The sequence below is a fragment of the Protomyctophum bolini genome (genome assembly GCF_963924005.1).
Source record: "Protomyctophum bolini genome assembly, chromosome: 9".
NCBI lineage: Eukaryota > Metazoa > Chordata > Actinopteri > Myctophiformes > Myctophidae > Protomyctophum > Protomyctophum bolini.
Genome location: NC_137870.1, coordinates 13,869,607 through 13,883,028, shown reverse-complemented (window position 1 = coordinate 13,883,028; position 13,422 = coordinate 13,869,607). Strand labels below are relative to the sequence as shown.

General features: G+C 43.6%; 1 protein-coding gene across 3 annotated transcripts in view; it reads right to left on the bottom strand.

The window, feature by feature from the left end:
* Positions 1–9,080, bottom strand: part of meis3 (myeloid ecotropic viral integration site 3) — a 15,229-nt gene extending 6,149 nt beyond the window's left edge. For all 3 annotated transcript variants that reach the window (XR_013964554.1, XM_080771378.1, XM_080771379.1), the window contains exons 1-9: positions 8,815–9,080; positions 8,287–8,392; positions 4,966–5,114; positions 3,582–3,768; positions 3,330–3,380; positions 3,170–3,220; positions 2,376–2,525; positions 1,630–1,738; positions 841–986 (exon numbers count right to left, since the gene is read on the bottom strand). Coding sequence is in view for 2 of the 3 variants with exons in the window: in XM_080771378.1 (XP_080627504.1) it covers positions 841–986; positions 1,630–1,738; positions 2,376–2,525; positions 3,170–3,220; positions 3,330–3,380; positions 3,582–3,768; positions 4,966–5,114; positions 8,287–8,298 (855 nt within the window). In the remaining variant the exon portion in view is untranslated. The remainder of the gene's footprint in view (positions 1–840; positions 987–1,629; positions 1,739–2,375; positions 2,526–3,169; positions 3,221–3,329; positions 3,381–3,581; positions 3,769–4,965; positions 5,115–8,286; positions 8,393–8,814) is intronic.
* Positions 9,081–13,422: the final 4,342 nt, after the last annotated feature.

The following is a 13,422-nucleotide window of genomic DNA, read 5'->3' as shown; positions in this document are numbered from 1 at the left end:
TTTTCTCTCGCACTAAATCCCCCTGTGCGCCTTTCAGTCATTTGTCATTCCTTCTCGGGCACAATCTTTGTTTTGTTTCAAACACTGCTTTGTGGTCTGCCTTCTTTATTAATCCTCAGAGTTAATCACTCGTTATCCAAATTCATTACCATCCAAACGTGGGAAACGCTAACATTTGAAGTGATAAAAACATGACAGTGAATGGCCTCCTCTGTGACTCAGCCAGCAACAACGGCGACCACAAAAGCCTCAGCGTCCTAGCTGGGTTCAGTTCCCGGAATGGGTTGAATCATGTCAACCCCTCCTCTTCCCCCCTCACAGCCTTCTACTGTGTATATCACCGCTGTCGGATGGAAACCTTGCATGTCCAAAGCTAGGAAATATGAATGGATTCATTGAATTCCAATGGATTCGATGGTTAGTTATGGTCATTATTTAGACACAGGCTCTTGTTAATACTTTTGATTGGTTGCACATTTATAAAAACCCACAGACAGACTAAACTACTTTCAACTTGGTGTCCCTGTTTTGTGCATGTCATTATAGGTGAGAGGTTTTGACATTTTATTTATTCCCCCCCAAATCTACAAGCTCACAGCGTGTCACATCACGACTACGCAGCTTGGCTATTTTCATAATACTTTGTCGTGTGACGTATAAAACACAACACGTATAAAAACGGGCCATATAGTCTGTGATGAGACGAGCGGCAGAGATACAAGGTTTCTGCGCGACAGCGCCGACAATATCCCGGCCCCCGTCTGAAGGAATCAATAACGCAGTCCTTCAACCAAATATATGCCACCTGAGTGGTGCGTGTGTGTGTATGTGATCTCTTACCGAGAGGTGCTGGAAGAGCCATGCTCTCATGACGTTGGTGGCTACCTTGGGGAAGATGCCTCGCTTCTTGTTGTTCCTCCTGTCCCTGTCCGACTCGTCGTCGTCTCCCGTGCTGGGAGACGCCACGCCTCCGTCCATGCCGTCACCTGCAGAAGGGACACGTGCACGGTTTAAAGTTCTGTCGCCATGACTCGCCATGCATGACCGATTTCAGTCGTTTGGACTCCATAGAAGCCAGCGTGTCTTCTGTGAAAGCATGCTGCGCATCGGTCTTGTAGATTGGTCATTAGTTATTTTAAGATGAAAGAGTATTTGAAGTGATCAAACTAGCAATAGAATACAAGTTTAGAAGCAGTTTAGCAGCACCTTCCAGAAGCATGAATGGTCTAAGAAATGTCAAGATTTCTTCGGCTGGTCAGCCTAAATATCATCATTACATTTGCAGTCTTGAGATTTAGTTTTGCTTTATTCCATACACAAGCCACATCAGAAATCAGGCATAACAAGCCTGATTTATACTATTTCCAGAGTTATAAATGGCACAAAATAAGGTATTTGTGAACTTGCCTTCCTAAAAGGTTGATGTAATTAGTATGGTAATGCAAGTGTATGTGTTTGTGCACGCAAATCAGGGAATCCTTGAAGTCTCCTCAGCTGTGAACTACTGCATTCCATATTCTCTCTGTACTGTATGTACAGATTTATTGTGTGTACTGACTGTATGGGAGATAAGAGAGTAGAGTAGAGTAACTGTGTGCGTGTGTGCGTTCTTGTGTGTGTGTACTGTACCTGTGTCACTGCAGTTGTCTCCTGTGCTGTGTGAAGGTAGGCCACAGGTGCCAGGGGTTCCCAGGGGAGTTGTGGCACACTCATCTGGTTCCCGTAACCATGCCGCGTTCTGCACACAACAAGGGAGAGACAGAAAAGCGAGGGTTTGGGGACAGCGAAGGTGATTGCAGTGGTGATGAACTGAAAGAAACAGGGCGAGAGTCGAAACAGGCTTGGCCTAATTTATACTTCATACTTTTTTAATTTGGTTGAATGCCGAGAATAGAGTCCCAGTACTACTAATTCAGTCAGATAATTCACGAATAGATTCAACAGATATTTATTATCAAATGAGAATACAAGTGTGGATGTAATATTTAATCTTGGTGTTCGGCTGCTACATATTTGTCCCTGCTCGGCACAATTAGACAACCATCATTAAACATTAAGAGCAGAGAGATAGATATGCAATAACAACCGCCCCATGGGGAACAGAACTAATAGCAGAGCCCACCGGTGGTGCTGGGGTGGCGGTGGGAGCAAACAGCACATAACAACAACCAGGAACGCATATGCAGAAGGAACGCAGGAAGAACACAGACTAATGGCTCGTACACAGTAGCCCACTGCACGATATTTGGGGCGTCCGGTCTTGGTCTCGCGCTTGTATCACAGCAAGATGCCTACCGACCTGGTGATGGATGACCGGGATGCTGGGTATCATTTATCTTAACTGTCTCCCAGTTGGTTCCCATGGATGAACCTACCTGCTCGGACAGACTGGTGCAGGAGCCAGTGAAATCTTCCATGTCAGACTTTGACCCAGCATCCCGGTCATCCATCACCAGGTCGGTGGGCATCTTGCCCTTCAGGCAGGTGATGTAGCGATGGCAGAAGTTATCACACAGGTCGTGGACCTGCAAGGAGACCACAAATACACAGCTTTTAGTATCCGAACCAGCAGTGATTGTACAGATTGAGAGGAAAACCTGAGCGAAAATATGGATAGTTTTTTTTTTTTTTAATACTTATTCCTTTGAAATAAGTCCACCACTATATATTTAAAAACACAAATGAAATTTGAAATATTTTTTTATATGCACAGTATCACCAGTATTTTTTTTTTTATCATGTTTCTTTTTTGTTCTCAATATAGTAGCTGCCCGGCTGTGAAAGCTGTGAGCATTGTGTGTCAGTGGATCTCAAAGTTCCTGCAACTAATGTACCCCTGTTACAGTACTGTTACAGTACTGTTACAGTATGTTTCAGGTGATTACCCCCTTCACCAGAACAAAGCATTTCTCCTGATACTGACACATTTTGAATACATTTAAGATCAAACTCACTCAGGCCAGGTCACAAAACGAAGCAGCGAGCTAGCTGGCAACTTTTGTTTTTGTTTTTATTGTTGGGTGGCTTACATAATAGGATATGGCAATTGGTTGTGGCAGCTAACATATTTTTCAAACGTGTATTTTAATTTCCAGATTTTAACTGATTCCATGGATGTGGGATACATTGATCACAACCAATATCAGACAAGAATATTGGCGGTACACACCTTCTCTAGTTCCAGCAGATGAAAGCGTAGCACCTGGATGGCCTGGATCATCTGTGGAGAGGAGGACACACACGTCATTACGCAAGTAATCCTTCCTGCCGTCGGTTTGACTGTTTATTTTTTATCGTTAATGTGTGACAATGAGGCAACTCCATCGTACCAGGTTATCCAGCTCGGGATTGGAAGAAAATATTGGCTTCTCAGAACGAATCTGTAACACAAAAGAATGTCAATATAGTAATGTGTACAGTCATAGAATAGAATATGTCCCAAATTGGCACTTTTTAAAGGATTAAATTATGAGGTAGGGCATTCATTTATGAAAACAACGATACATTATGGGGAGGTTAAAAAGCTTACGAGCTGTTAATGGTCGCTACTCCGTTATTGGCTGTTGGGAGTTGTCACTCACCTGCTTGGCGAATGAGGCAATGTCGTCGTTGAAGGAATCGGAGGAGCAGACATCACTGTAATTGGTCATGTTGTTGGTCATGCCGGGGAGGTGGGAGGTGGCCGAGAGGGAGGCGGAGTCTCTAGGGGAGCAGGTGGCCAGCTCACACTTCTCAAAGACTAAGGCCAGCAGTGGGAACAGCGGGTGACTGCATGTACACACACACACACACACACACACACACACACACACACACACACACACACACACACACACACACACACACACACACACACACACACACACACACACACACAAACACAATTAACATACTATTCATTAACATAATGTACACATAAAAAAACATTGGTGAATGTGTTAAATCAATACACTTATTATGTACATAACTACAGTTTATTTTATGTAGACTTGTAGGGTAGCCCATATCTGCCAGTTTGTTACACATTGGTTTCACATTGGTTTCACAATGAGAATTACATACTAGCACAGATCAAAGTATGCAACATACAGATACTGTATACATTTACACATATCGCTACCCAGGTTGCTATACCAACCTCGATAATCTATACTTTAAATTTTATATTGTAAATGAAGTAATTGTATGCTAGTTATAGCCACATTTTTCTCTTCATGATTTGATTTGAAACAATTGAAATAATTTGTTTGTTATACTATTGCTTTCAGATTAAACGTGGTGTAAAATAAATGTTCCACATAATCCTTTTAGTAGACATGACAAGTGAAGAAACCAAACAATGAGCCAACACACAACTGGAACTTGAACACTATAAAGTTGAATTAACCCATTCTGGGCGGGAGCTAAAGCATTATGTTATAGCTGTTGATTTTTGGAAATTCTGGAAAATGTGGCGCAAATCTTATATTCTTTCTGAGCGAACATTTTTAACTCAAATTTTTGCTTCTGGGCGGGGTCCCTGGAACTACATATTTTGAGATTGGGGTCCGGGGCAATTACATATAATTCTGGGGCTGAAATAGTTTGAGAACGACTGATGAACATGGGTTTTTCAGAAAAGTGTCGTGATTTAGAAGACATTTTGTAGAACCTTTGTGGTTTTCTCTCTCCTATCCTGATTGGATAAAACTGGTATCCCAAACTGAAAATGTATAGGCTATTTTCTGGGAAGAAGGAAGTCTCCTGTTACTGACCAAACATCCCATAGATCTAATGATTCCTATCGGAATAAAGAGCTTTAACCTTTTAACAAAAAAACAAAACAAATATAATTCACGCCACCTTTAATGCACCAACCTTCCCCGTGACAAATTCTTGCGTATGTGCAAACGCACACGGCATTAAAAAGAATATATAGAGAGAATTCCGATGCACACAAATGTAAACACGCACTCACTCACTCACCCATAGATCTGGTCTCTGTGGTGTTTGAGGGAGTCCGGGACGATGTGTGCAGCGTGTCCGTAGTGTGGGGGAGGAAGTGACCTCACAGCATCTCCGTAGCCCGCCACCGCCATGCCCTCCGACCCTGGGTAGTGCACCAGCTCTTCATACTGGAAGACGAGGAGAGTCAGATGTAATCCCATATCTCTGTATAGGGTCCTAATGACCGTAACTCTAATGCTTGTGTGGGTTTCCTTTTCTTTAACCACTCTCAACCTGCCGTCCCCAATTTGGATTTGCATAGACAAGCACTTTCAAACATGTACAATTTCCACAGAAATTATTTTAAAGAAATCAAGAAGTTTCAGACTATTTTAAAATGTGGGCAATTTTGAAAATTTTCCCTGCATTTTCCCAGAATATAGTTTAAGTGGTTAAAGATTATTACTCCTTGGCTTTGTTGATTTTTACGAAAAGATATAAGGGACTGGGGAGAGAGATTGTTGAAGAGAGGATATAGAGACGAGAGATGGCCTCCAATGCAAATCCCTTCGGAGACTTGAAGTGTATATAGTCATGTTGGCGATAGTCACCAACATAATCAGTTTTGTGTACACTGCAAAGCCCTGCAGGGTGTTAATTTATCTAGCCAATGATATCCCTCTCTATGTGCAGTGCATGTAGGCTTTGCTGTGTGTGTATGTGTGCGTGTGTGTGTGTGTGTGTGTGTGTGTGTGTGTGCACTGTGCACGCACATTTGCATGCAAGTGTGCATAATAGCTACAGTATAATGGAAATGTATTCATATGTCTGTTTCTCCGTGCATATAGATATTATTGCATTGCATGCTGATGATGTAATCAATGGGAAAGGAAAGAAGAGCATGCAGCTATTGGCTATACTCTTCTCCAGAGAATGACACAACAGCTGACTGTGTGTGTGTGTGTGTGTGTGTGTGTGTGTGTGTGTGTGTGTGTGTGTGTGTGTGTGTGTGTGTGTGTGTGTGTGTGTGTGTGTGTGTGATATGATATGTAATGTTCCCTCCTCCCTCCTAAACTCAGACTAGACAGAAAACCTTGACACAGCTTGTACACAACCCTCACTGGGGCCTTATCAGAGACTGCAAATGCACACAACTATAGAAAAAACGTGTAAGCACATGCGCACACACACACACACACACACACACACACACACACACACACACACACACACACACACGACTTCATTAATAAACATAAGTCGAACTCTTGTTTCTCTTCCTCTATCATGTCTTTCGTCTCCCTCTGTCGTTCTCTATATCTCTCCTCATATTTCCATGGTTCTCAGCAGTATTGCTCTGTGCTTCCCCACACAGCCTCTCTCCGAGGTGGCATTACCCATGTCAGCAGAAGTGCCTCTGTTTCTCTTTCTGGTGGATTAAAGTCGGTCCAATCAGAGTCCCATGTGGCCCCATGGATCACAGAAAGCACCTGCTCCGCGGTCTGGCCGAGACACCTTTTAGTTTTATGGAGGGCTATAGCTATTAACACAATCACCGCTATCAGATTGCGCGCCTCCCTTTACGCGCGGCCACTATCGGATTTCAGTGCGAATTTGTCGGCTGTGCGTCAAAAACACGGGATCAAAGTGCCGAAGTCAAGATGAGGAATTCCTCGAATTCCCCGTTCGGTACAGAGCTTCAGATGTGATGCTTTAGCTAGTTTGTAACGTCTGTTTGTATTATTTTAACCGACATAAGCGTTACGATATCAAGGCTGGTTGGTTAGCCTATTTTAACTTGGAATAAGGTAACCACGACACGAGAGCAGAGCGTTTAGCACGTAGGGCAGCTCGAGCATATTCATTGCAGCAGCAATTAAGACTACAAAGTTATAGGCCTAATGAATTAAGATTAAAATCCATCGCTGCATTTAGGTCTAAGAGAGACAACGTTTTTTTTTTTTTTTTTTTACAAATTAAATTTAGTTTATTTGGTGATGAATTAGACAAAATAATGGTTAAACCTCTAGCGAACATTGTAACAGCTGTAGTATAGGAACTATATTTACATCCGCGCTGGTCCGTTTGCAATAAAACGTCATGGTCCAACTCCCACATTCAAAACCTTTAAACATAGGCTATAGGATATTTCACTAATCTCATTAAGTTTACTGACACAAATTAACGCAACATTGACGCAAATGTAAGCCTCTTAAGGTCTACTTTATTATTTAGAATATGCTGTCTTCCACTCCTGGAATATAAGTAATGCTTACATTTTAAATCGTCCCAATTTAACCCATATTATTTGTGGCAGTTTAAAAATATAGGGTAGGCCTATAGCCTGCCCTACATACATTGACCAAAGTCAAACTAAACGTTGACTTAGCTTAAATGTGCTATAATCATACAGGCTGCAGCATGTTTGTTGGCGTAGCCTATTCGGCTTCATTATACGCAAATACGTGCAATAGCTTGACCCACCCAGTCAAAGTAGCCCTATACGTATTGCTATGCTATTGCTGCGTGTTTTCTAAATGCGTGCACAGGGCCGTTTATCTCTGTGGTGTTTCCATTTTTTTGCCACTTTATAGCATCACTCTCTCGGTATGTCCATCCACTGTCTCTCCACTGTAGCACAAAACCTGACCTACTTACCGACTTGGAGAGCTGCCTCTCTGCTCGCGCGCGCGCGCGCGCACGCACGCACACACACACACACACACACACAGGCCCTCGTGTGGCTGGACAATGTGCTGACTAACACTAAAGCTGCAATTGATCCTCATTGTTTTTAGGAGAAAAGGACGAACCCTTTCACCCGAGATGATTTTGCGTTATTATTTTTAGAGCAGGCTATGGGCTAGCTAAGACTGTATTGGGTTTGGGGCATTTGTTGTATTACAATCCGGTCGTCATATCGCCCGAACTTTTAATAGCATACATTTGAACTGCGCGATCCCGCTTCGAAAACACAGGCTAATTATATGGGCTATTCCTTTACCTGTTTTCGTGTAAGTTTTTCAAAACATCATCAACCCCCCTCCCGTGCCATCCAGTCTACTCGGTGCTCTATGGGTGCAACCCACCCAGACATACACAGGGGCAGAGGAAACGGAACGGAGAGATCATTCGACGGCCAATATTCAAGAAATATAGTCTATCCTAAAATAAAAACAAGATCGCGCGAAGAATTTGATAGCATGGAGTGAGTGCGTGCAGACTATTATGCCATTCTACCATGAAATGATCTTCTGTGTAGTCCTCGTCTGCGTTATTTATTTCTATGTACAGTATAGGCTATGTTCATCTCGTAAAAATGTAATGTAAGCTATGTGTGGTAGCTTACAGCAAACCTACCCTCTTATCCATGCGACTCGACAGCCAATCCTAACCCCTGTGAGGATGTTCCGCTAGCTGGACGGTCCAGCTCGCTCTCTCTCTCTGTCCCTCTAACCTTCGTGTCCTGGGAATGAAAAACAAATAGGCTCTTTAATTAGCTGAAGAGGAGAAAACAGAACATCAGTGAAGCAGAACGGAACATAAACACTATAGCCTGGATGTTTAGTCAAAGGACAGGAGAGGATCGAGACTAAACGGTCAAGACCTCGCCTGATGTCATTTGGCTATAGGACATTTATTTACACCTTAATTATTGAATCAATAGCATTGCATTGGTCATTATACGGGTTGAACGACTATAGGCTAAACTGTAATTCGATGAGCATATTTTCGAAGCCATTAATTTAGACTAAACAACAATATTCGCCATAATTAAACTCATAGCCAAATCGCATGCTATTGCTGTGGAGCACATTACGGGGGAAATGTACAGATATAGGCTATACAAGACTCCGGTGAACGGTATTAAAAAAAAATATATCCCACCGAAAGCGTTCAAACGTTTTGCCGTAGTCCTTTAACAGGCCATGGGATGCTGGTATATAGTCCTCTGGTCCAGCCCGTGCATGCGCCTCCTGGCTCGGCTTGCAGCTCGTAGGATGCTCGCTCGGTGTGGTGTGTGTGTGTGTGTGTGTGTGTGTGGACTGGAGGAGGATGCAGGGAGATATAGCGTCCTGTGTTCTTCTCCGTGTTGTGTTGCTCGCATGCATGCATGCAGTCCTCCACGGCAGCGAGTGAAGCGACAAGCTGGAGAGCGTCACGGCTGTGAATGAATGATGGTGATTTAAACCCCGGACAGAGCAGAGCAGCAGAGAGTACAGCAGGAGGAGGAGGAGGAGGAGGAGAGGTATAGGGAGTGATGATGATGGTGGTTGGTAGTGTGCGGAGTTGTTTGGGGGGTCAAAACGCGCCGGGGTCTCTTCCCCCCCCCCTCCTCCTCCCTCAGCTATCCTCCCCTCCTCCTCCCCCCCTCTTCTCCTTATCACACTCGCGCATTTCAAACGCCAAAGAAGACCCCCTCGATCGTTTTATCTCAATGGCACGCTCTCCGCTCCCACACAGCTAGTCTCTCTCTCTCTCTCTCTCTCTCTCTCTCTCTCTGTCTCTGTCTCTACGCATGGAGCTGTTATCATCCTGTCTCCCCACCCCCCCCGCTCTCTCTCTCTCTCTCTCTCTCTCTCTCTCCCCCCAATTCCCTTCTTTCTCCCATCCTCAGCAGCAGCTGTGTGATTATCATCTCGGGATAGCTCGGCAGGGGAATCGTAATAATAACAACACAACAACAACACAGGGGAGGACAACACTGTTTTATTTCCACCACCAACTTTTCACACCATCAATTGCGTCCTATAAAAATGCTCGTGTATAATGACACCCGATGGCACAATGCAACTGGTAGCCTTTAAGGGTGTGCAAATGTGAGTATTATTATCTATCCCCAATTGGAAACTGGCAACAACTTAACTCACTCCCTTTTTTCTTCTTCCTTTTTATTATTATTATTATTTTTTTTACCTATTAACAATTTCAGATTACTGAAATAGCCTACTTTGGCACTGCCTATAGGTCTACTTTTGTTACAACTTCATGCTATACAAGATCTTGTGGTTTGGTGGGTTTGGTGGGCCTAATTGTGATTTTATTTTATAACCTAGGCCACACTTAATTTGTTGTTCTCGAATATTGGCCCATAAATAAGTTTTAAAGTGATCGATGACAATACACTTATTAGCTAATAGCTTTAAAATTGTTTTATTGTTTGTGTTGACATCTAATAGACCGGCCTTTTGACTAGCGCAAATGGCGCAGCATTTTGCCTTTCCCCTTGTTTTTTTGTTGATTGTCCTTTATGGAGCGTGAAAAGAAAAACAAAGCCTTTCTCATGAGAAAGTTTTCTCTTCTCATCCCGACGTGAAAGGAAATAAAACTTTCACATTCTCGTGGCATACCTAAACTCGTCGCCTCTGTGTTGTAAATTACGCCTAAGTAACATCATAATTATTCTAAACGCTTCTCTTCCCCCTCTCCCGCTGAGAGAGGCCAACAGGCGGTGGCACTTCAATCACCAGCGGCCTGGCAGGGAACAACAGGCCGGGCCATGCATCTCCGCGGGCGGCGTGGAGTTTGACCGTGGTGCCGCCCGTGAGAGCCTTCACGGCATCCATGCATGCCGTCTTTCAACTCCGCGGGGTGCACGTTTCCTATGGGGATGATCATAGCTGCGAACCCCCCGAAGAACACCCAGCTTAATGTATCTATAAAAGTGTCAATGGGCTGGAAAAGACCCCTTTTCACTTTGTTAACAGGTTGAATGAGCTGGTTGTAATGAACATTTGCATCAACATGGCTAATATAATAGGATATTATTTTTCTTCCTATATTCATTGATAGAGCAACAAACTAAATTACAACAAGGACAAATGGCAAAAGTCAGAATTAAACTGCATGCATGCTTGCCAAATTGTGCACATGTAAAAACATGTTTTGACAAATTGGCAATAATTATTCTGTATAATCTTTCCCACGTGTGACTATATTTGTGGGATTATGAGGCTCCAAAATATATAATAATAATAATAATAATTTAACAAAATTATAAATAAATTCCACTTAAATTCATTAAACAGAATTAAGGAAGAACATTATTGAAGAACTTAAACTTAAACAAAGTGTCATAAATTCCCACTCACAATACATACCATGGAGTAGAATTACATGTAAGCTGCATGGCTGGACATTTGATCAGTTTAGTCTTTTTAAGTGAGAAGTTTTGTGTATTAGGCCTACTAGGCTGCAGGTTGGAACACTGTGGGAGTTTTTCTGAGCCTCTCTTTTCTTGACTTTGGTTACTGCATGTCAAGGCTGTTGCAGTGGTTTGTCACTATACCTATCAAATTAATTGTGTGTGTGTGTGTGTGTGTGTGTGTGTGTGTGTGTGTGTGTGTGTGTGTGCGTGCGTGCGCGCGCGCGTGCATAGCACACAAAATCCTGAGAACACACTTTTGGTGTGCACAGAGAGATGAGAGTGCATGTCCATGTACAAAAATGCTAGTGATCAGGTTTACAATGGTGAAGGAATTGGTGTGTGTGTGTGTGTGTGTGTGTGTGTGTGTGTGCGTGCGTGCGCGTGCGTGCGCGTGTGTGTGTGTATGTGTGTGCATGCCTGCGTACGTGCGTGCGTGTGTGTGTGTGTGTGTGTGTGTGTGTACAGTATGTGTGTGCGTGCCTGCGTGCGTGCGTGTGTGTTGTACTTGCTATAGTGTGCTTGCTTGTTTGCTGCCATGAGGGTCAATGTCAAGGTGCTGCATGCTGTTCAAAGTCAGCCATCAATGCAGGCACCGCCCAGGGCTAAAGAACGACCAATGTATGTGTGAATGTGTACATGCGTGTGTTTACTATTGGGTGTGACTCAATACCACTAAAAGTACTCATAGTATGTCATTAAAAAACATAGCAGATCGCAAAACATTGTGATCTTGTAGATGTGCTGTTTCTAAATATAGCTGAAATGTAGAATTTTACTTTAAATTAGTTTTACTTTACTGCTGATAAGAAATCTGCAAAGTAAATTGTAAGTAAACTTTTTCAAATAATCGTGAGTGAAAAGTACAACATATCTTTTTAATAAAAATGGAAATGCATGTTCTCCCCGTGTCCCCTAGATACCCTCACAAAAACATGCCGTAATCCTGGTCTCTGAAAACTACCTCCCCCTGGCCAGCCGGGGCGCCTGATGGAGGGGAAAGGAACTGGTCGGAATAACTTGTCCCTTCCACGCGCTACGTCCGGCCGGGGAAATTCCCCTCTGTCAGGTGAAAAGAAGCAGCTTGGACTCCTCATGCATAGAAGGAGGCATGAGGTCAGTCCGCTGCCCCCCCAGGTTGGCAGAGGAAGTGTAGTGCCCAGGATTACATTAGATAATATTGGCACTGGGTGATAAGAAAAACTGGGTTACAAAATCGTGGGATAAAAATTTATATTAAAAAAAAAAAAAAAAAAAGGAAATGCTGAAGTAAAGTAAATGTATCTCAAAGTTTTACTTACTAGTCCTTACCCGTTGTGAATGATGTTCAGCGTGTGTTCACGTTAACATGCCCCGTCCGAGTTGTTTTCCCCGTATGGGTGTGTTACGCGGAATTTCCCTGTGTGGGTCTGTTACGCGGAAAAGTGTGTCCCGGAAGCCATGCATTTCACTGGTGACCCGGAATAGGACAGACACACCGACAGACAACGATCGGTGAATTTAGTAATGATACTGTAAGTACAGTACTTGAGGAAATGTGTACCTATTGCTTTTACCACTGGTATTGTTCTGAAGTTAGGGAACGTCACTTACCATGCAGGTCCAAACTCCTAGTCCAAACTGCTCATCATGTACCATTGCACTTTCCCTGAATCCACAAGGTACTATGGCTGGTGGAAACAGAAATCCTGCGGCATAGGAAACAACCGGACAGGTTTTGTGAACTTCTCACAACATCGAGTTGACTTTGCCTACACTTAGGGAGAGAGAGAGAGAGAGAGAGAGAGAAAGAGAGAGAGAGCCTAGTTGACTTTGGTGACTCCACCATTAAGCGAATATGGCCGCCGTGACCTCTGGGTGCCACACACAGCCGCCCCACAAACATTGGGGGGGAATAGAGTAGAAGGGCAAGAGGGGAGAGAAAACCAGCGAAACTGAGGAATCGAGGGAACGAAACAGAGAAGGGTAAAAAAGCGAGGGATGGAGGAAGGGAGGGGCAGAGTGCATTTTTACGAGCGTGTGCCTCTCCAGTTTCTGGGTCGTCTGGCCGCGTGGACATAAATTCTCCCCCCCCTTCCCACCCTCCTCCATCACCCGCCCAGCGATTCCAAACCCTCTTCCACCGTTTTCTCTGTGCAATGTTTGCAAACTTTCTCCATGTTGCTCTGTTTCTCCTTTATGCCCGTTGCCCGACTTATACTTGTTTGTACCAAACATATAGCCGATCTACAAGCTCATGCACTGGTACGAAACTATAAGGATGTGTCAGGTTTTACCAATCCCCTTCCTTTTTTTGGGCCTTATATTTATATCTGTTTGAACACCTCTGTGCATCATCTGCCCTCGCTTCG